This window comes from Myodes glareolus, chromosome 7, assembly GCF_982192425.1.
Source record: "Myodes glareolus chromosome 7, mMyoGla1.1, whole genome shotgun sequence".
NCBI classification, from domain to species: Eukaryota; Metazoa; Chordata; class Mammalia; order Rodentia; family Cricetidae; genus Myodes; species Myodes glareolus.
Window position 1 is genome coordinate 44,212,903 of NC_142032.1, and position 24,163 is coordinate 44,237,065.

Here is a 24,163-nt window from a genome sequence, read left to right on the forward strand (position 1 = left end):
AAAGCTCATTACATGGGAAATCCAAGGCATAGTAAGGCTGGTTACAGCGTTCTCTTCAAGGCGCATTAAACTTGAATAGGCTGAGTAACCAGTAGCCTAGCAGGTTAAGACATAATGACCCCAGGAGGCATCACTTACTTTGCTGCCACACCTACCTAACGTTCAGCATTTTTTGGTGTATGAGGGGATGTCTACAGATATTGTCATAAAACGGTATCACTAAAGAGAGCTTCCTGAGGACCAGTTTGTCACCAGGCTTTAAATGCTTAGAGAAGGTAGTCAACAATGTCCTTTTAAGTCACCCTTGAATGTGTCAAAGAAATAACTCAGGCTTCCGAAGGCATGCAGGATATGTCTTTTCTTAAGATCACAAAATATATATTTCTGTAGTAAATGTGACAACAAGCTTTGAGTTAACCTTTGTCTTGGGGAGGTTATGCATCATGGATCATATTTTTAAAGCGGTGTTGGTTCAACACCTGAGACGTCTGAGGGGAAGTCAAATGTCTGTTTTCCTGACTGTGTTTGTTTTGCTAGCCCGAGTATATATGAGGATAATGCTAATTCTAGTTCATAGCACACTACTGTCGTTGACTAATGTAGCCTTTTCTCTGTTTTATTTGTATTATTCTTCCATCTAATGTATTTTTCTCTGATTAGATTACTGTCTTTCAAAGTGGCTATCTATTGAACTTCGTGATTTTATCTATTAAATAAAATTGGATGATGTGCTATCTAAAGTCCCCTTCAACTTTGATATTCTGTGAATGATACTAGGACTTGAAATATATTTGGCTCAGCGCCTGGCATATGACAAATGCCTAATAAATGTGGCTTATTTGCATAACTTATTACTATTACCATTATTAAATCTGATGAATTTTTATTGCTCTCCCTGAATTTCACATATTGGAAAGCTGTTTGGGATCACGTGACTGGGTAACTCTTCCACTGAGCTGTGAAATATACAGCTCCATTTTTTCCCCTTGGTCAGCTCCAAAGTATTCATTATGAATTTATCATTGACTTACAAAATTTAAGCCTAGAAGAAATTTTAAAGGTTAATTCTCATCTGGGAAGACATGAAGCATCCTATCATGCAGAGCCTTCCCAGAATAATTTCAGTGTGCAATGTCAAGATACGCCCTTATGGAGTTCTTGTTTACTTTGACACTGCTGCTTAGATTTCACGTAAAGTTTATTTTAGGTCTTGGCGGGGATGCCAAACATTAGTGGGGCCTCTTTGTGAAGTCGTATCTTATAGGTATTATAAGACAGGTAACAATGTAAAACTGCCTGACTTCACACCATATGGCAGTTATAGAGGGAGCATCTATGGTCAGACCTTAAGGTGCTATTCTTTGCATACAAAAAAAAGCAGTGTTCATCCACCTTGGACGTGGACTGCCTGTCTCTAGCCACCATAATGCCCTCAGCTCCCTTTTCCCTTTAGTTTCTGAGTATTTGTGGTAAAGCTGACTGTCACAACCAGCATGGACCTAGAGGTACAAAACAAACCAGTCCTCTTCTCTAGCTGTTAGTCCTGATCTGACAGTCATTCCTGACCCAGGGAGACTCCACTCAAGGATGAGAAAGGGCTAATGAAGACTCTAAAGCAGGTGGAGGTGTCTTTATCAAAAGACAGGGATGTCATACAGGTACACTGTTTTGTTGTGTGTGTGTGCGTGCATGGTGTCTGTGTATGTCTGTTCTTGGGAGGGTTAGAGGAAAACTTGATGGAGTGGAGGTCTCTCCTTTCACCATGTGGGCCCTGGGGGTCGAACTCAGGTTTCCAGGTGTGGTGGTAAATACCATCTCATCAGCTGGACTTTTTTTAAAAAAATATACTTATACCAAAGAGGAAAATGTCCTTTAAGAAACTAAGCCTTGGTCCAAGAATCGACTACGTGATTTCCGCCATTTTCTACCTTTGTCGTGTTTGGGTATGCCAGGTAGGACACACATGTGGGATGCAAGAGTGTTAGTGAAGAGAGAAAGGTAAACACAGCAAAGGAAAACTAGCAGCGAGCAGTCTTGTCAATCCCAGGGAAACAGTGTTTAGCCCTCAGGAGACTCGGGCATTCCGCTTTATTTCATTCACCAGCTCAAGTCCAGAGGCAACAGGGCTTTCAAGAGATGTGGTTTTTGTTTGTTTGTTTGCTTGCTTGCTTTGTGTGTGTGTGTGTGTGTGTGTGTGTGTGTGTGTGTGTGTGTGTGTGCTGCTGAGAGACTTCCAGAGTCCTAGAGAGAAATCTCAAGGCCATGCTTCAAACTTGACTCTCAAAGTACTTTGGGCTGTGAGCCTCCTCCTGCTGAACAAGGTCAGACAAGTTCTTTTGCCCCACAGAGAGCAAATCCCCCCAATTCTGTTCCTTGTGGACTTGCTGAAAAGAGATCTTCAGTGAGCTCCTCTTGTTCTCTCTGGAGCTCATTGACTTAGCAGCCCAGCAGCAGAAGCTCAGGGTGGCAGTTAGCAGTTAGCAGACCAACCTCTCTCCCTCTCTCCCTGCCCCTTACCCTGCAGTCCAGGGTGTGGGGGTTAAGAGCTGTGTCCACAGGGACTGGCCAGTAGCCAGACTACACCATCACTTTAAAACCAAGCATAGTGCCTATGTTTCTCCCTTTACAAAAACAATGGGAGTAACAATGAGCCACATTTACTTTTGAAAATTCTGAACCTAAATTCCACTAATATTTTGTGTGTTGTCTGTCCTCCCCCCCCCATCACAATGTTCAGCACAATGTGAGAGGAACCATACCAGGTCCTCATACAGATGTGTTAAACCGGCCAAATAAACCAATCAATAGAAGACACATCCTTCTGAAAAGGGTATCCGTTTTTCTCATCTACCTATGAACTGCAATATAGGGATATTGTTATTTTGAGTTTGTTTGTCAGATTCAGAATTATAGCATGTTTATACAATAGGCAAAATGCCATAAAATCTATGCTCAAAGGCACTAGAAGAATTAAGTTTGCAGGTATGCTTCACATGATAAAATCATCCTGCAATGGGTTAATCTCAGACACATTCAACTAGTGTTTAGGCAGAAAGATAAGGAATGGGAGAAGAGGGGAAAGGGAGGTGGGAATTCAGGACAGTCAGTCCTTTTAAGGCCAGGCGAACCATTTCACGAGGTCTAATTTTTCTTTTTTACAGTAAGCCACTCTTTGGCCCCTCACGTGCAATAAGACAGTATGGTTGGAGAAGCTTGGAGAGGTCCTGCAGGGTTCCCTGCTTTGTCTGAACTCATTGTATTTCATCCGACTTTCTCTATGATCCTTTTTGTAGTATCGTCCATCGCTGTTCCCAAGTCATATTTGGAAAGTTGGAAAACTCCCTTTGATGAGGAATATGAAGCCCATTCGACGAACGGCCACTCCCTTGGAACCGACACTTGCCCATCCTCTACTATTCCAGATATCCGTAGAGCTATCTTTTCTCATTTGGAGCCTGGGATTTCACTCTCCTGTGACGCTGCTGCTGAGTATCAAAGTATCTCTAAAGTCAGCAGGCGACAGACTTGGCTTTGGCTTTTGTAAGAGTGGATAAGACTTAACTGTCCTGTGTGGCAGCTTCTCCTGGGAGCAGAACGTGCCGAAAAGCATAAAGAATCAGTCGAATGAAAATCTCGAGTTATTTGTTCAGCAATTGAGACACCAGTGACCTTAAAATGCTTAGTTAGTACAAGATGTTTAGAGCCGGTATGAATGAATCTTTGCCATGCTTCCCTCTTATCATCCTGTAAATCTTAGACTTTCCAGAGTAGTGGCAAATTAATTCAAATCCATCCTGGTGGAGAGAAAAGAATAGAAACCACGACCCTAGCGGTGCTCTCCTCTCAGTTCTTTGGGGAGACTGGGTTTTGCGGTCCCCAACCCTAGAGGTTACAGAACCGGGAGGCGCTAGGACCTGGGTGGCGCCTGGCTGAGCCGGGCTCGTGGAGGACGGAGGAGTGGAGGAGGGAGAGGAGGGAAAGGAGGGGTGCTCCGGGGGCGGGGGAAGTCATTTATGCGGAGCGGGCGCCGCTACCGTCGCCACTCACAGTCGCCGCGCGCTGCTCAGAGCTGGAGGGAGCGCAGCGAGCGGGCGAGCGAGCGAGCGAGTAGCGGGGACGCCTGGTCGTTGTCTGAGCTCGGGCCGGTCGTCTCCACCGCGCTCCGGGGGCCCCCGAGAGGAACGAGAGGCAGCCGAAGAGTGCAGGAGCGGAGCCCAGGGAGCCCGCGGAGGCGCCAGTCCCACTCCACCTCCTCCTGTGCCAGCCGGGGAGTGCTCGCCCACCGCCCCGCCGGCCCAGAGCCTGTAGCCCGGGTCCCCGCTGTCCCAGGGATGGTTTAGGAGCCTGCAAGGGGCTCGCAGCTCCGCTCCGTTCCACTCCTCTCCCCGACTCTCTGCCTCCTACCGACCGCTCCCGGCTGCGCTCCCCGCCGGCCCAGGCCGGAGAAGTTAGTTGTGCGCGCCGCTCAGCGCGCGAGCCAGCGGCCGGGCGAGCAAAGGCAGCAAGGCGCCGGGACCATGGGCTGGGGTTGGGGGAGCCGCTGCTGCTGCTCCGGACGGCGGGACCTGCTGTGTGTGTTGGCGCTGCTCGCAGGCTGCCTGCTCCCAGTGTGCCGGACGCGCGTCTACACCAACCACTGGGCAGTGAAGATCGCCGGCGGCTTCACGGAGGCCGACCGCATAGCCAGCAAGTACGGATTCATCAACGTAGGACAGGTAACCCAATCCCCGGTGACTCAGACACTGCATCTAGAAACTAGCTGTTGTGGACTTCTTGTCCCCTCTCCTTGGACCCCTCCCCCTTTTCCAGACGTACTTCTGCAGCTACGGCCCTAACTCTGGGACGATGCTCTCGCCCGTTCCTTGCACAGTCACACACATGCCCCGAAGTTGCTGGGATTCCTGTTTAATTTTTTTTTTTTTTTAACAAACTGTGAGGGACAGGTAGGGTCTTTGGAAAATCTGGAGTGTCTCTGCTCTGACTCAACTCGCCTTGGACCTTTGGACAGTCCAGGAGGGCTACTAGCTTGAGGAAACACCCCTGCGAGTAATCGTGGCAGGGAAGGTAGAGACCTTTGCGAGGCCAAAGAGTGAGAACGCCTCTGGACCCAACTAGGAGGAGAAAGCCTGGATTAACCTCTTGGGCCACAGAACTGCTGGGCTCTGGGGAGCCTGGAGCGCCTCAGCTGGAGCTGGGGTGGGAGGAGAGAGGAAGGGGGCGGGACACCAGAAGGGAAGCACGAATTTAGAGGGGTCCTGGCTGCTGGTTCGCCTGGCTGGGATCCAAATGTGGGCCCCCGGAGCTGGGTGGGGAGGAACCTGGGAGACCTTGAAAGCCACTGGCTGGGTTCCGCTAGGGGAACTTGGAAATCTTCTATTGGGGTGGAACGTGAGGTACCCTGTTGCAGCGTGTCGCAGGAATGTTTTGATGAGGTGCCTTTGGTGGGTTTTCGTTCCATTCGCTATCCTGAGGGAAATGCCAATACATTTTTATGGGACCCTGGCCAGCGCTACCGATTTGTATTCTGGCCTAAAAGCCCTGGATTTTGTCCTCTTTCTCATGCCCCTACCAGAAACGGGACTGGAGAGTGCTCTCTAAGTGCCCCTCCTAAGGACCTCACAACTTTGAGACTGTTCGAAGGAGGGAGTCCGGTTGTAGCTCAAATGGGGTTGAGTGTAAAGCCCAAGGGCCACAGGGGCGTTTTGGAGCGTTCACACGGTGTTTCCAGGCCATTGGGATCCTAGGAAGGTGACCATTGATGTTGAGGAAGCAAGAGAGCAAGGATGATTTCTGAGACCATTTCGTTTGAACTCCGTGTGGGTGCCTAGGATGTTGGGCCAGCCCCTGCCCCGCTCTGGCCACTGGGGGAAATCCACAGGGGGGATGAACTCCTTTGCCTGCTTCTAGAAATAAGCTGGGGAGGAGCTGTGCCAGTACAGAGGACAGAGCTAGGGGGAGGTCTTTCTCTTTATCCTCCCAGAGGGAGGATGTATTCCAGAGAAGCCAGTGGAGGGCTGAGACCAGGGCAAGGGGCATGGTTTATGTCCCTGTCGCTTCTTTGAGTCCCCTGAAGAAGTTAGAGCACCCAGCCAGATTTTGTTACTGGAGTGTCTGCCACCTGCAGGAGAATTACCTCTTGGGGTTCTACCTCTTCTGTGAAAGAAACACGGAGTTCATTTAGGTCTTTTAACCAAATCTTACAGTTTAGCACGGAATAAATCTCAGTAGCGCCTACAGGAAGGCTAACAGACATAAAGAACACATCTGTCTAATCTTTCAGGAGACATTTTCACTTCAGCCAACATTAAGCATCTACTTTGCCAGCCGCATTTGGAGGCTAAGTTCTCAAAGCCATACTTCTTCAAAAACAACCGTGGTGCACAATTGGCATAAAACAGACCAGGACACTGGGACAGGAAACTGACCCCCAACTGTACAGCCATGATTGGAATCTAAGACTCTGGTCCAGGATGACTCCTTTGGGGATCTTGTTGCTTAAAGAATCCTTCTATCCAGTGTGCAGAAAGAAAGAGTAAAATCCCCATTTCCCTGAATTCTAGTTGGTAGACAGGAAGCAAATTCTCAGTATTTGCAAATACACTAGTATTTGCTCAGAAGGACCTGGACTCATTGATAATGGGAGGTTTCTCAACTTGCAAGGGTAGAGAGACACTTCTGTCCTCCTGGACTCAGAATTGAGCTAAGATTGCAGAGTCCAGGGGCCTCTAGTGAGAGGGGAGCACGTGCTCTCATCCACTTTGAACAAGCAAACATGCCAGTGTCCCTTAACCTCTTCTGACTTATTACAGATGTCTTTATAGCCAAGAGCCGCGGCTTTCCATGTCAAAAGTAAAACTAAGGAAGTTTCTATGCATAACACTAACTACTATTTACTGTAGTTTTTACAATCCCATTGTGGGAATAAAGCTCTCCCAGGGATTGCAGAGGACCCCTGAATTGCTGCAATAACTAGTGTAAAAAGATCTGCTATTGTACAGAGTAAAACATTTTCGGGCAAAGCAAAGGAGCACAAAGCTTTTGGCTTAGGCAGGGTCAATTGAGTTCCCCTGTGCACCATCATGGCACTGTAAAGGGACAGAATGTATTTCGTATTCATCCTTTACTGCACTGACCTTTTAACACTTTGGACATCCTTCTGTGATTCTTTCTTTCCAGCAATAAACCAGCTGTGGTTCGGCTTAGGGCAGTAAATAATTTGCCAGTGTTCCTGGAATGTTTTCATGTTTTGTGCTGGGGGTCCGGGGAGTTCGCTCATGTATCACAAATTCGATCAAGAACTTGTTTATTGTTTCTGAAGTCATTTATGATCCTGGTAGCATGTATTATGCAGTATGATATCCTAGGCGAGGAAAGTAGTGAATTTTTACCATGGTCAAGCTACAGTGTTGCTGTCTGCTTAGAATATCAATGCAGTGTTTTGCGTAGCATGTTAGCATTTAAGGGTAAAATTTCTGGCCTGGAGATTTCTGCAGAAAAGTGAAGGTGGATCTCTTTCCTGTTCCAGGAAGATAGGACATGCAGAGTAACGGGAGAAGCAATCAAACAAGCAGAAAGGCCCTCTAGAAGGGAGCAGTAATGAGGGTTGTCTTGCCTCTGGTTATGGAGACAGCATTATATTTTCTTAGGTTTTATGAATGGCTTGTGTTTAAAGTTCTGAAGTGATGCCCAGCTATAGTCCTTGCTAGTGGTGGCTGTTGTGCCAGCCTATATCAAGGTTTGCTTGCTATGTCGGCTGTGGGAGGCCTGGAGTTGGCAAGCTGAGCTCCGAATAGGAGCCCCTGGAGTATTTAGAACTACCAACCCCTAATGGGATGCCGAAGGGTAGGTGATATTCATGGCTGTTGGCATGCCTGGGGTAAGAAGAAGCCTTTGTCCGCTGCCACTAATTGTATCCTCTGAGTCTTTGAGTTAACACTCTACTGGTTAGGGCAGGAACCATAAAGGAATAAGGTCAGGTACATATTATTAATTGTTGGTAGACGAGATCTGTATAGAGAGGAATGAATTTCTCGTTAATTGAATCCGGGGAGAAGATCTCTTGTGAACAGATGGTTTGCAGTGCGCAGTTGCTGTATTTATCCTTCTATGAATTGCCTATAATCATCGATTCCAAGCCGGAGATTGCCAATAGCAGCCCTCCTCACCATCAGCCATGTCACGTTTTGAGCAGGTTTCCACAAGGGGAAAGCCAGCTGGAAACTACCCTGGGGTTTGCTTTACACAGGGGCTCCCCCAGTGAGCATGTGGGCGTGGAGGCTACAGAGGCCACGAGCAAGGCTGTGAGCGGGAAAGTCACGGAACTTAATGGCACCCCTGTGCCTCCATCTGTAAGATGATAAACCTTGAGATAATAGAACAGGGTCACTATGTGCTGCTCAGCACACAGGCTTGTGGGAAAACATTCCTTGAATTCGAATCAGAGGGGACAGGTTGAAATAAGTGAGACCTAAATGTTATTTAGATATGATGAAAGAAGGACTTTTTTTTTTTTTAATGGAAGATACACAGATGTCAAGGAAGTGAATTTTTTCATGGCTGAGTTAGGTGAGTTTTGTACATGAGGAGAGTGATTTTCTATTTCACTTAAGACTGTTTCCAAAGCAGTTTTATGTTGGACCTAAACAACGAGAGTCGATTGCCCTGGATGATACCATCTTCCCTCATTTTCCTGTGCTTGAGATAGAAGGAAGGAAAGGGCAGTACGAAGTGAAGGGCTGGGGGTGGAGCTTAGCTGATACTATTGTACAAAGAGCTGAGTGCAGTTCCTAGTACCTCATAAAGTAGGCACGCTGGTGCGCGGATTGGGGGTTCAAGGTCAGACTCACCTGTATCGTAAATTTGAGGCCAATCTGGGCTACATGAGATGCACTCTGAAACTGAAAATATCTGAAGGATAATTATATCATATTTATATATATTATAAAGCATTTTGTATTAGCATATTATGTTTAATCACATTTGAACTGAAATATTATGTTTAATCACATTTGAACTGAATGTTATTTGTACACGTAAACTCAGAATGATTTTCCAGATAAGTAGGAAACAATCTTGAGCGGGAAGAACCTTGTTCAAAGATACTGCTGCCTGATTTCCTGGTTAATTTTGGCTTGTGAATAATAGGATTCTTAAATGCTGATGAGTGTCAGAGAGTGAGTTCTGGGTGTGCATGGCTAGCCTGATAGGCTGTATGCAAGTGGACTGAGTTTCCCTGGTAAATTTGTAGGCATGTTGTAAACGCGAGAGTGGTTGGATGGTTAATCCCATTTGATCCCTGTGTGATACATCTGGCCTCGCACAGGATAGCTCTTCACAGCCAAGAACCTCAGCCCTGCCTTGGCTAGCTGCTCTCACATGGCATGTTTCTCATGATGAGACTGAACCAGAACAGGGAAACCTTGACTAGAAAAAGCCATCAGAGGCTGTAGCCTGACGATGGTGGAGTGTGTGTGTGGGTCTGTTGTATTAACCTCATAGACAAAGAATGGCTTATATGAGGCCTTTGGGGTTCTGTTTAACTTTAGAGAAACATTTTTGTGAGCCCCAAAGCCATTGAATTTGCCTTATCACAATCTCTCATGGGCTTCGTTCCAGAGGTTTTAGCTTTAAAGGTCAGCCAAAGAAGCAGGATAGTATGCTGGGAAAATGTCCAGAGAAAGGGAGTCCTGACCCAGAAACACCCCTTGGGATGGGAGGGGTATTTGTGTTATTCGTTCAAGTCCTGTGAGGTAGAGTCTGGATTCTTCCCAAGGCTGAAGTGTCTCCAGGTATTGTTTTGCCTGGCGACCACATCACTCAGCTCATGCAGGTTGATTTGATGACAAGCTGGCTTTGGCTTCCCGTGTCATAAAAATGAAGGCCTATGGACATTCATGCATGCTGGAAGATAGTAGATGCTGATGTGTTTGTCCATTTTGGGTTTTATAAAAATAAACATTGCACAGTTAAGGATGAAATTACTTGTGCAGTGTTCTCGTTAGTTTCTGCAGAACTCAGCTCTACATCTGAGAGTACCAAAGACAGCAATTAATATCAACAAACGTGTAGACTGAATGAATCCCCAGAGAAAAATGAGAGCAGAAAGAAAACAAGAGTAGAGGGGTGTGTGTGTGTGTATGTGTGTGTGTTTGTTCCTTTGCTTAACTGACCTGGCCCTGTTCCTTGTTGATAAAGTAGAGCACCGCTGTTCAGTTCATTTAGGGGGTTGCTGTTAAAATCAGGAGCACTGATAATGAAGATGGATATTTGGCTAAAACGGTGCACCAAGAGCACTTTACGCTCTGTCAGGACCCTAGAGAATGACAGGAGCTGCTCAAAGAAAACGGATGAACATTGTGGTTACTGGGGGCCCTGTGGAGCAGAACAGTTGTGACTTTCCAAATTTCTGCGGTCTCCCTTCAGGATGTAATCAGGGACAAAAGGCAGAGGAGCCAGTATTGTGCCTGATTTCCCTAAGAGGAGACTGAGGGCTACCTAAGTTCATGCCTGAGAACCATGAATACCGTCTCTTGGTTGGACAGGCAGGCCCGGCGTTTACCAGTTATGTACAGTATAGGGCTTACAAGACTTTTTGTTTCAATAATTAAACTAACAGCCTTTAAGTTTAATCCCGCTGTGAATGTGTATGAAAGGATAATGGGGGAGTAAAGCTTGTAACATTGAAGGCCTATAAAGAAGGCACACGGAACCATGTCAGGTACGGGTATCCAGAACCCAACCGCTGTCACTTAAATACACGAACTGGCCAATGGATGAATACACAAAGGGAATTTATTAGTTGAGATAGATCTATATGTCTTAGTTCACAGTTCTGAAAACATGAAGTGAAATTCTTGGACAGAACTTTATTTATGTGCTCTATACTTTTTTTCATAGCGAAGTCTATTCTGATGTAAACTAACTTCATTAACTACAGCGTTATTTTGTTTTATTACAGAAGTAGCAGTGAGTTTGACCTTAGGCATGTTCACAGTGCAGACAGACATGTATCTAAGGCAGTCCAGCATGTGTGCCTCATGGTCAGTTCGTAGGCATTTGTGTGCCTTCTTCGTGTGAGTAACTGTCAGTTCTGGAATCTACAGCCAAGTGATTTTGTTTTTAACAGAGTGATTGTGGGCTTGTCTGGCTCAGCAGCCAGAGGGGATGGTAATGTCTGTGATTTCTTCATTTCCCCATGTGCGCTTCATTCTCAGGCAACAGTTGTCTACAAAACATCAGAACTCATGTGAGCCTTAGTAATTCTTCTACCCAGCGGTGGCATTGAAACCCCAGGAGGAGTATAGTATGTTCTGACCATGGAATGGGGTCATGTCCCCCACATTTGGGCCAGTCGTTTGTCCAGGGGGATAGTGGTTCATGGGTGGGTCATCTTGGGCCACGTGTCTAGCTTTGAAGTGAGTGAAATGTTGATCTCTGCTAGGCAGTCCAACATTTGGGGAGGGGCCGTTCCCTAAAGGAAAATGAAATTCTATTACTAGAATAAGAGAAAACAGATGTGGGACAGGGAATGACCCCACTACTGATATGATTATATAAGGCCATGAATGCCTAGGCTCTTTCCAACATTACCAGGGAGGATTCGTTATATGGACGTTCTATGAGGAGCGATTAAAGCACATGTTGCTTCAGGAACCATGGAAGTCTCCCCAGATTGGGAGATTGGGAGATATTTTCTGGGACTAGGGATTTTTGCTTACAACTATCATTTGGTGGAGCAGTGGCGATCTGCCCAGTTAGTATGGCTCAGTAATGCCTGGGGAATATTCATAATGGACTGGAGGAAGCAGAGAATAATAAAGGTTATTATTAATAATGAAATTGGAAAGATTTGGAAGTTCCTATGAAAGTATACTCAGGTTTTGGTGACTAACAGAAGTGAGGTTTGAGGGAGAAAGAAGGATGTCAGGGCAGCTGCAATTATCACCTCGGGACCTGGAGAATGTGGACTCATTTGTACCATTTGGACAGTCTCCGGGAGCATTTTCAAGGAGAGAAATATAGATTAAGCCTTAGTTTTAAAGATTTTTGTTTAACATATGTTTTAAAGTACACAGCATCATGTTTTGGCATATGAGTATGTATGTATGCATGCATGCATGTATGTATGTATGTATGTGTGTGTTTATCTCTCTACATATATAGATGTGTATACACATAATGGTTACTAAAGAGATGCCAGTAATTCTGTCATTTTTCACATATCTTCGGAGCCCTTTAATTTGTTTATTAAAATTATTTTATTTAAAAAGATTTGTGTTTGGATGTGCCTGTGTGGGTGTATTTGCACATGAACACAGGTGCCTGCAGAAGGCAGGGCTTCAAGTTCATCTGGACCTGAAGCTACAGGTGGTTGACAGCTGCCCAATGTGAGTGCTGGGGACCGAACTCGGCTTATCCGCAAGAGCCATACATACTATGACCCACTGAGTCGTCTCTTCAGCCTATTTATTGTTTGATGAGTACCTAAAAGCCAGTCGTTTAGCTGGTTTTCAGTGAACAATACCATGTTATTCCTTTCCTGTTCATTTTGTGCATCAAATCCCCAAGTGTTTCTCATCTCGTAGGACGCTGCTCTTTTTGACCTAGGCCTATGAGTTCCTCTTCCTTCTAATCTGCGGTATCTACCATTCTACTCTCTCTGAATAGCTGGCTTTCCTTCCTTCAGATTCTAGAATACAGCTGAGATCCTCTGCATTAGGTACAGGAGCAAGTGTAGTGAAATTTCCAGTGGGTAGCAGAGTATTTAGCCCCGGCTAGAAGTAAAGATCCCTGCAGATAGACTTTACCCCTCATCCAGCTCCACATGAACTATGGAAGTTTGTAGCAATTGCACTGTGGAAATGAATCGCCAAGGTATGACCCATGGCTAGAGAGGGGGGCCTGTGAATATAAGATGGAGGAATGTCCTCATTCAGTCAGCAAAGGAGGAAGGCCATAGGTGAAGGGGAGAGCAGAGCAGGAAGGTGCGGGCTAAGAGGTCCCAAAAGATGTATCCTCCCAGCCCAGCTCTGTGGCAGTGAGCTGTGCTGTCAGGAGAATCCAGCAGGATGAGAATGAGTGGTAGTGGGGTCTCCAGAATTCTTAGCAAGTGCTCTGTTGACAGTGTAGGAAAGTTGGGTTGCGAGGCCGTGCAAAGCAAGGACAAAACCATTACCAGCATTCTGCCCCTACTGACTATATGCCTGTCCTCTCCCTCCATCTTTTTCTCATCAAGACACTGTAGTTAGGACATAGATCCAGGACCAAGGATCTTTGAGCCCTAATGCCATTACTTCTAAGCAATCACCTTAAGCATTTGGTGCCTTCGTTTCCTCATGTGTGAAAGGAGATGATAACGTTATTCCTCCGCACAGGATTGCTGTGAGGGTTAACATAGCACCCAACATGTTACATTATTAAGAAATAATAAATGTCACTTCATTTTTTATTAAAGGTTGTTTTAACCCCCCATTTACTCATTTTCCTCCAACGATTTCTTTTCATGGGTGCTCTTCCTCTCTAACATGTTAGAAAAGAAATGATGACCAACCTGTCTCTCTCTCTCTCTCTCTCTCTCTCTCTCTCTCTCTCTCTCTGTGTGTGTGTGTGTGTGTGTGTGTGGTGTATGTGTACATGTGTGTATGTGCGTATTTATACTTTTATCATTTCACTAGCCAGTGAGCTCCTTGAATATAGTTTTGTGCTTCATTTACGCTATGTTTATGTTCCCAGCAGTCAGAGCAATGCAAAGCATAGCGGATACATTAGGCGGGAGGCACCAAGAGCTCAGGTAGAAGGATGCATTTAAGGAAGGGAGAGAGATGTTGGTGCCTGAGTTCTCACAGGAATGGAAGGTGAGTGGCAAATAAGAGGTGCTTCTGTTGGGATGGAGAGGAAGTGATCCCATCAGCCCCCGAACAGGTGAAGCGCACCTACGGAGCAGTAGGGACCGTGTGGAAGTGATGTCCGGATGCTCCAGTGTTTAAAATATTCTTAGGAAAGTCATAAAAAAAGGGCCACTGTAAAATGGATTTCCAAATAGAAACATGGTTTTTTGCTGCTTGCACTTATTGCTCAGTAGGTATTGATTAAACAGATGAGTAAAAGAAATGAACCATTGATTGGTTTCGCATCATTTTGTTCTTCATATCAGAGAAGTAGAATTGATCAGGTTAGAGAGAAGGCAAAAAAGAGTCTGTGGAACTAGGGAGCAGCAATTCCTGGACACAGGAATACTGTCTTGAAATGACTGAGCAGTGTCTGGCTGGAGAGGTGGCTGATAGGGACAAAGGAACGGGGTGGGCATCGGGCTGTAAATTCAAAAACACACGGATGGCTAGTTCAATAGGCTAATAATTAGAGCCATTTCTGAGGGGCTTTGTTGTTGTTATTTGTTTGAAACAGGGTCTCTATCTGTCCTGGCTGGTCTGGAGCTTGGAGTAACCCTTCTGCTTCTGGCAGGGATTAGAAGCATGAGCTACTATGCCCCACCCCAGAGGGTTCTTAAGGCGCAATCTATAGCAGTTCTGTTTGACGATGAGATCCAAGGTGTGGTCCAGGTGGGTAGAGAGAGAGAGAGAGAGAGAGAGAGAGAGAGAGAGAGAGAGAGAACAGCTGAGAGCTGGTGAGTTGGTAGGCGTCAATAAATGGAGGCTGAGGAGCTGGAAAGAGTGATCAGCGTGGGTAAGATGAGGATTGAAGTGATTTGTGCTGGTATACCCACTGGGCTGGGGAACGTGAAGGTTGCCTCGCGTTTCAATTCTCCCTGGATAGCTGTAGGCATTATCTCTGCTTTTCACTACTGTGTGCTATTATTTGCACTGCAGGTCTTGTACCAACTTAAGGGACAAAGACAGACACACAGGTGATTGCTTTCAATTTCCAATGTGTTTTTTTTTCTTATTTGACTTAAAAAAAAAACTGAGGATTGAGTTGAGCACTCAATACAGACGAAACAGGGTACATAGAGATCGTGAAAGCAGAAATAATACTTAAAGCTGATTTCTTTGTTCTTTCGGTGTTATGACTTTTCCTGGGGAGACCTGGACAAATGTCTCTTCACCCTAGGTAGGGCACACATGACAAACCAAAGAAACTGTTCTAGTTCCGTCTGTTTTATTGAACCCGTGAGTTTATTGGAGTCTCTTTTAGGAACATGAGTGAGGGGTTATTTGCAGGAGTGTGGATGACTTCTGGACAGCTGTATCACCCACCAGAAAGCCCATCCTAGCATGGGTGACCACTGAAGAAAACTACATCCCTGAAGCTCCCTGTTGCAAGGAGCCACTGCTTGTTCATTCCCGCCACCCAGCTAGCTTTGACCAGAAATAATTACACAGAAACTATATTAATTAAAACACTGCTTGGCCCATTAGCTCTAACTTCTTATTGGCTAACTCTTGCACATTTAATTTAACCCATCTCTATTAATCTCTACATCACTACAAGGTCATGGCCTACCAGCAAAGTTTCAGGATGTCAATCTTTGATAGTGGATCCATGGCATCCCTCTGACTCTGCCCTTCTTTCTCCCAGCATTCAGTTCTGTTTTCCCTGCTTACCTAAGTTCTGTCCTATCAACAGGCTGAGGCAGTCTCTTTATTCATTAATGGCAATCACATCACACAGAAGGGACTCCCACATCAGCTTCCTGTGCAACGTCCAGGCAGGCCCACTACATAGCCCTCTCTCTGACTGCTTCCTGCTTGGGGAAGGGTTTAGTGAACCTTGTAACTCTAGTGGCTTTCATTGGCTTCTTGAGTGTCATGGGCCTGCTCTTCTTTTCAGAAAGGACTAGTTCAGCTTGGAAGCAATAACTACATAATGTTTGGTTTTGAGAGACGGGACTTAGAATGGAGTCCAAGATTGCCTGCTTTTCATTGCAGAGCCCAGACTGGCCTCAAACTCATAGTGATCCTCCTGTGTCTGCTTCCCAAGTGTTGGGGTTGAAGGTCAGGTGTATTCTACTGCACCTGCCTGAAAGAATGAATTTTAAGTGATATGTACTATGTCATATGTACTCGTATAGTACATATACTAGTCGTAGAGTCTGCTTTCCATCGCTGAATTATGGTAGATAATTACAATTCATTCGCATGCCACAAACCTGACCTTTATATACATATTTTATGTAGCACAGTGAAGCAGAATTCTGAACGTGTTGCTTTATGTATTCTTGTTCTGAGTTTTACTGCCTGTAGGATATGGATTTTAAATTTATTTATAGAGTGTTCTTTCTGTAATGTAGGGCCATTTTTCCATGTCAGATGGGTAATATGCTGACATCAAAACAAGGTGCGAGAGAGGAAAGTCACAAAATGATGTGGGCATCTATCTAACCATCGTTCTTGTGAGTCCACAATGATCTGTAATAGGTAACATTCTCAGATTGTTCTATACAGTAGGCTAATCTGGTTTGCATTTGTATGTTAATCTGTATGTTAATTTAGAGCTAGAATTGCAAAGGAAGCATTAAGTTCCTAGTGTAATTTTCTGTGCATTATCTGAGTACGTAACTCTCTATTGGGAAAACTATGTTTGAATGCCATGCCAGCATTGAAACTCAGATTTGTTAAAAGCAAGTCTTTCCTTGATGATTTCTGCAGTGTTCTAGTCTCTCTCTCTCTCTCTCTTTCTCTCTCTCTCTCTCTCTCTCTCTCTCTCTCTCTGTGTTTGTGTGTGTGTGTGTGTATGTGTGTGTCTCTCTCCTCTTCTCTCTCTCACACACTCATGGGGAGTGTGTATTGTATGTGTGTGTGTGTGTGTGTGTGTGTGTGTGTGTGTATTAGGGAGGAGGGTGGTGACAAACATCAGTTTCAAAGCTCTCTAAGGAAGAATGATGGGGCTGATTTTTTTTGTAATAATATTCATACATAAAAGATTTGATAGTTTTCTATACTGAGACACAGGTACAGCTGTAATGTTCCCAGGCCTGTGCCTTGTTTTCTCTAATTAAAGTTTCTCAACCAAGATAAAACTTGCTCATGCACACTAGTTAGAGTTCAGGGAGGGGGAGATAATCCCAGAGCCTTTAATGTTGTAGGCAGATATCCACAACTGCAATGAGAAGGGTACTGGCTTGTGCTGGTGTTCTTGGAAGGTTTAAGGGGGCCCTTCTTTGGGCACAATGCATTACTGAGGAAATTAAGGTCCCCTCTTTGGGTTTAGTCTCGTTAATAAAAGAATTTAAAAATGGACTCAGGGGAAGCTCAAGAATGATTTTTATTAGAGTTGGGAAGTAAACAGCAGGGCTGGCAAGCTGTAAACCGTGGCAGATGTAGACTGTGTGTTGAGGGGGACTGGGAGAGGAGTCTGCGGCAGGAGAAGGGAGGAGGCCAGCCATGGCTTCTGAGTTAGGTTAGCGTGTTCAGCAGTGGAGGTCAGCAAGCAGCCATGTGGCAGCAAGCACCTCTGTAGTGCAAGGGGAGTGGCTTCAGAGAAAGTAAGAAAGCTTGAAGGGCTAGAGAAAACATGCTTCAGTGTTGGCCAGTGTCGGAAAGAAAGGTAGAAACGAAAACGTTACACTCTTTTGAGTAAGGACTAGAAAATTGGATGGAATTAACAGAGGTTCATGGTCATTTGCCAAGGTTTTATAAGTGACTTTTGGTGTCTTCTTAATCTAAACTACCCAGCAAATTTTCACCTTTTATCCCTTGTCGCCAGGACTGTTGTAACTGCACTAAACTCTCTTACACATGTGTGTGTACGCATGCGTGCAAGGGTGCGTGTGTGTGTGTGTGTGTGTGTATGTGTGTGTGTTGGGGATGGGAGTGACAGTAAGCATAAATTTCAATGCTTTCTAAGAAGAAAAATGTAGACTACTTAGGATTTGCTACAAGAACCTTGAAAATGCTATGCTAAATGAGACAATCATACTATTCTGTTTATGCAAAATTCACATTTACAAATCTGTTGAAGCAGAAGGGAAAAGTTGATGAGGAATGCTAATCAAAAATGTCTTCTAATGCCTTCTAATTGATTGCTCTGCCCTCCTTCTGTTTTCTGAGAGAGGGTCACATATCCCAGTCTGACCTCAAACATTGTCGCACAAGGATGATCCTGAACTCCAGATCCTCTGGACGCTACCTCCCAAGTGCTGGGATTTACAGTCACAAGACACTATGTATAGTGGTATTTTTTTTCAATATCTCTGGATCAAACCACTGGATAGTTTATGTCTTAGTTAGGGTATCTACCGCTGTGATAAAAGCCAGTGGCCAAAAGCAGCAGCGTGGGGAGGAAAGGATTTAATACAGCTCTCAGGTCACACTTTACTGCTGAGGTTAATCACTGCAGGAACCTGGAGGCAGAAGCTGAAGTATAAGCCATAGAGGAACACTGCTCACTGGCCTGCTTCTTATGACTTCCTCAGTCCACTTTCTTGTAAAACTCAGGACCGCCTGCTGAGGGGCACACTGCCCACACTTCTACATCAGTCATTAGCTAAGAAAATACCCTATAGACTTGCCTACAGGACAATCTGATGAAGGCTTTCTCTCAATTAAGATTCCATCTTCTTGCCAGGTATGTCTAAGTTGACAGCAACAACAACAACAAAAATCAAACAATAACAACAGCAGCAACAACAACAAAAACCCAACAAGAACAATACATTTATGTGAGTGTATTGTGTGACAGATGGCGTCTAGCTATCAGGTTGTATCAGTACCTATTTGCCATCCATTCTAGTAGGTATAATGCTGTTCCATTGACTTGTTCAGGTTAAGTTTACCTTAGATTAGGAGAAGGCAAATTATAAACCACAGGGACATAAAAAAAGTAACCTGTAAGTGCTGTTGGAAAGCAAAATGCATCAGTAGGTTTAAACAGTGAGTGTCTTAGGGACAGCTGGTCAGAGAGGTTCATGCAGGAGGAGAGGGTGAATTGAGTACCTGAATGTTAGGCTGCCTGCAGTGAGGTGGGGTCCATGCAGAGGAGATTGTACACGGAACCACCCCAAGGAGGAGGCCAGCTGGTGTAAGTGGACCAAACCTAACGAGGAAGCTGTGGTGGAGCTTGAGATGGCTGTTAATGCTTCTTTGTTCTGAAGTCACCAGTAGCTGTGGTACCTGACACATCAAGACAAGTGTGTTCTGCTTTTCCTGATTTCTTCCCACTGGCCTTGAAATACGTGCACCATTTGTCCTTCCTACTCTGCCTTATAAGAAAGCCAGACTGAGCATCACTCCCTGGATGTGCTCCCCACTTTCCTGCCTCTGTACCTGTCTTTATACTCAGAATGTTCATCTGACCATTGCTTCTGGAAATTATATGTCATCTCAAAGTCACTTTTTTTTTAATCTACCCTGGAAGTATAGTTAACAATAATGTATAGGCAAAATTGCTGTGCGCTCCCTAACTAATCTACCCCTGTTGTGCTTCTCTTCGGGGATCTAGTACGGTGAGTTCTAATTCCTCGGTGTCCCTCTCATGGGTACCTAATTATGACTCTATAGTGTGCTGCCTGGTGTCTCACTTCATGGAGACAGTCATTATATTGGTTGAATCCTAAAACATTTACAGATGTGCTATTTGTGCAAAAAAAAATCTGAACACTAGAGAAAATGTATAAAAATATATCTATAACCCAGCCCATGAGGAACACTAGTTAGGCCATAATATGCTTGATAAAGGGGTGGAGTAAAAATCAGTGATGTGGGACTTTAAAACTTGGGCTTCCTGGGAAATAGCCCAATGCTTATCGCTTACTGTTTCTGACCTTGGCATCGTCCTCAGGGTCATTCTTTCTGATTTTTGACTCTTGGGAGCATTGTTTGTGTGACAAAATACTTAGTATGGCACTATCTGAGTCCTGAGAGCCAGGTCCCAGTTCACCCTGGGAGCAGGCTTTCTTCTCCATGAATCTCAGTGAGTCCTAAGAGCCTGCTAGCTGTGATAACTGTCCTGCAAATGGCAGTGGAGTCTTGCATCTGCTGGGGCCATACAGACTAGCACAGAATCTTCCTAGGAAAGAACGGGCTGGTGGCAAGAAATCAGCATCAGGTCACAAGCAGACCCCTGTTGGTGCAGAAACAGCAGAACGGTGAAAATATGCATATCCAGCATATTCCAGGGTCCCTGAAGCTCACTGAAAGATAAGCGGTGAGATCTTGTGATGGTCCTAACCACAGGGCAGGGCCAACCAGGATTGGCCATTTTGAAGGCCAAAACTCTGAAGTTAAATCTGCATGAGAGGGAGGATTGGATTGCAGACTCCAGAACAAACAGACATAAATTAGCCCTGTAGCTTAGACCATAAGGAGTGGCTTCTGAAATATCCTGGGAGATAGGAAACAAACTCAGGACAAATAGAACAAACATTCGTTGGGAGTTAACTCCCTTTAATTACAGAAAGAACATTCTCTTGGTTGAGTGACATGGCCAGACGCCAGTCCCTCGACTGAAATGGGTCTCCCCATTTGACCTATCCAGGGGTGTTAAGTTCCAAGGCCCCAAATGTCCAGGCCTCCGGGCTCAGGCCGATGCGTGGCTTTCTGGGTTCTCCAAAGAGCGATAGGAGTGAGTTTTCTCATGGGATGTGTGATTTAAGAGTAGAGCGATTTCTTCCTCTGATGCGATGGTTCTTAGTGCAAAGATTCTTTCACTCTGTTCAGACTTTTGTCAGCCTTGCCCTGGCCCAGTCTCCTCTCCTGTCCATTCCGTGTTTACCATGTCGTTCGCCCTATGTTTCCCTTCTCCGTACATGGACTGCCATGTCCATTTTCAGTGTCTGAACACGGTCAGGCTCAGATCCTGCCTCTTTGCTAGGACCACTTCCATGGATTCAATTATCTGTGGCTAAAACCTCTTGTCTTTAAACTGTTACCACACCTTGCGTGGTTTTAATTGGCATCTGACATTTTATCATGAAAACAAACTGTCCTTCTTGTTTTCTTTCCTTCTGTCATTTTTTCTTTCGTGTGTGTGTGTGTGTGTGTGTGTGTGTGTATGTATCTGTACAGTAGTACAGGTTATGAACCCAGGGCATTGTTTACCTGGGCAAGCATACTATCACTAAGCTATATCAGATGTATTGATATTTTTTGAGAGAGGGTCTCGCTATGCAGTCCAGGCTGGCCTTGAATTCATTCTATACCCATGGAAGCTCTTAAACTAATGACTCTCCTGCCTCATCCTCCTCAGGTCTCGTCTAGCTAGTAATTTCTTTAAAGCCAGGGTTTCTGTCTGGTCTATCTCCCAATGCCATCTGGAACTCAGAAGGGTGCTCAGAAGTTAAAATGACCTCAGCAATGTGTTCTGTAATGGGTAGATAATAAATCAGGGAGTCAGAAAGACGACTGCAGCCATCGCTGCCCACGGTGTGAGAACTTACTGATTCCCAGAGTTACATGTGCACAAGCGACTTAGTTGGCAAATGAAGTGTGAGCAGAAGTGACTCCTGTCCCTTTGTTAACAGTCAGTGGGTGACTCTGGTGATGGTCATCTGCCTGGGTGTCTGGCAAACCTCCAGGTGGTGGATGCTTCATTAGCCTGGGTCCTTGAGGGGGTCTCACGAGGAACAAGTGCACAGTGGACATATGACCCAAGCTCTGGATAAACTTTGTGGTTTCAATGGTTTTGTTTCTTGGGTCATTTGTTGTTGAGGTGGAACCTGGTTCATCCAGATTAGCACAAAAGTCCAATCTTAATAGGTCTCTTCTTAGTCATATACACAGTATAGGCCAAGATGTGTCATCACGTAAATCACGTGGGAGACCCTGGAGCTCAGTGGCTCTAAGCTGCTTTGCCACCATCTTACAAACTAAGATTTGGAGTGTGAGTTCAAACGTAACTGTCAATGACTGGTAAAACTGTTCAGAAGTTTTCCGTTTGGGTAGGCAAGCATTCGATGCGTTAGAGGTTGTCTTTCATTTTCCACTATCAAATAAAAATTTTTATTAATTTTAAAAATTTTGTCTCCGTAGTGCCATCTGTTTGGAAGGATGAGGCCAAAGGGTCATTAGAGCCTGGGAATTCGAGGCCACTCTGCACTAGAATGACAAGTCAGCTCAGAAGAAAGATTATTGAATACAGGGCAGCACAGTCTTGCTGCTTGCCCACAGCTCCTGCCTGTGACTTCCCAGAGACCTTACTGCCTTGTCAGAGCTGTGAAACCCTCTGCTGCAGAATCTACTCCAGTTTGTAGACCCTTCCCAGGGTCTGCCGTGGGGTAGGGGGTGGGGGTGCGTGGCAGTGTATGCTCTCAGGCTTGCAGAACTGGCTTCACAGCATGTGGGATCTTGCATTCCCTGATTTACGTGATGGAGACACAGTAGGGAATATCTGAGATGTAAAATGCTATGGCCTGAGTCTTCAACTGTTGAATGGAGTCCAAAGCAGCAGATTTTTCTTCTTTGGCAAGACAGAGCTGAAGCAATGTGCAGGGATTTGGTTTGCCGATTCCCAATCTGCTGAAAACTGCAGTAACTTAAAGCGGGGGTGGGTGTGGTGGTGGGGGGGCAGGGGGGTGCATAAGTGCTTTTTAATGTGGAAAATACTCCAGAGATCACGTGGCTTACTGTCTTAGGCAAACTAAATACTGCGAGGCTTCACTTGCTTTTTTGATTTGTTTTTTTAAGTCGGCTTACTGCATGTGAATATATGTACCCCCATACTCTTTCATTAAGAAGGTTTTATTTTGTTCAAGCAAAACCCAAAAAGAAATAAAGGCAATATTGAACCCTGAAAGGTTTTTTTGGCCACTCTAGCCCCTAGATGTGGAGACCATCTCTTACCAGCATACATTGACATCCGAGGCTTTCCCTCTGCTGTTGTTTTGTCTCGCATTCCTTGAAAATGTTTTGGAATAGCCAGACTATGCTGCAGGCCATCCCAAGGAGAGTTCACTAGCCCTGCCCTTGGGAACTTTTATCCTCATAGGTGAAGTTTATCTTCCTGCTTCAGAATAAATTACTCAGAGTTCCTTGGCTTTAAAATCACAGTCCCTATTTCTTTTGGGGCTATGAGTTAGTTGGTAGATTTTTTAGCATTTAGTTGGTCCTGGGGCCTGGCTAACCTAGGATGACTTTTCTGGTGTGTCTAGGGATTGCTACCTTGGTGTGTGAATCCTTTTCATATTTCTGTTTGTGTTTTGTTTGCTGACGTCCCATAGATCAAAACAAGTCGTAGTACTAATCTAAGCTTCAAGAAATGGAGAAAGAAGCTTCATCACTTGGGAAGGGGAGATGCAACTATTTGTATCCACATTTTCCAATGTAGCTAGGAGGCTGCTGTAGTTAATTAGATAGGAAACCAAGGTATGCCAAGTGATGGTAAGTGCTAAGGGTGGAAAATAGAGGGGGAAAAAGCTGGGAAGGTGGTGCTTTCCTGTAGTGATCAGGAGCCTAAGGCCAGCCTGGGTTACAGGAGATGTTAAAGTGAAAGGAGGGAGGGATGGAGGGAAGATGGAAGGAGAGAAGAGGCAAACTAATCAGAGAAGGGAGAAAATAAATCAAAGACAAGGAAAGGGGACTAGGTGGAAAATCCATTCAATTGCAGATGGTTGATTAAGAAAATGTCAAGGAGAGGTGTGTAGGGGTTTTATTGCTGTGAAGAGACACCATGATTATGGCAACTTTTATAAAGGAAATTTTTAAATTGATACTGGTTTACTGTTTGAGAGGGTTAGTCTGTTATCATCATTGTGGGGAGCATGGTAGCACACAGACGAGGCAGGATTTCTACATCTAAATTGGCAGACAGCAGGAAGAGAGAATGGCACTGGGCCTGGCTTGAGCATTTGAAACCTCGAAGTCCATTCCCAGTGAAATACTTCCTCTAAGAAGGCCACACCTATTCCCTATTCCTCATCCTTTTAAATAATGCCACTCCCTATGAGCCTGTGAGGCCATTTTCATTCGTGAGTAAAGAAAGATCCAAACAAGGTGAGGGGAAAGCTTATGTCATATATACATAATGTATATTATATACACATATATACATAGTGTATATACATATTCACATATACCTGAAATGAAGGTCATAGGCCCAAGAGTTATCTTAGATGAATTGGGAGAAGCCACCCAGAATGAGCACAGGTGTGGCAGAGGATGATGTGGGGTCAAGCAGCTGAGCTGGGAAGTGTGGTGCACCCTCCTCTAAGTGCTGTTTCACCCACTTTAGTGCATTTCAGTTTCGCTGAGATACTGATTCTGATTTAGTCGAG

The 24,163-nt window shown here is 45.0% G+C and overlaps 1 protein-coding gene across 4 annotated transcripts in view; it reads left to right on the forward strand.

Moving 5' to 3' along the window:
* The first annotated feature begins 4,044 nt into the window (after positions 1-4,044).
* The window catches only part of Pcsk5 (proprotein convertase subtilisin/kexin type 5), a 417,375-nt gene continuing 397,256 nt past the window's right edge, over positions 4,045-24,163 (forward strand). For 3 of the 4 annotated variants that reach the window (XM_048429814.3, XM_087908042.1, XM_048429815.3), the window contains exon 1: positions 4,045-4,715. In XM_048429814.3, the coding sequence (XP_048285771.3) occupies positions 4,518-4,715 (198 nt within the window). In that variant the 5' untranslated portion in view covers positions 4,045-4,517. The remainder of the gene's footprint in view (positions 4,716-24,163) is intronic. The other variant, XM_048429816.3, reaches the window with a different exon arrangement.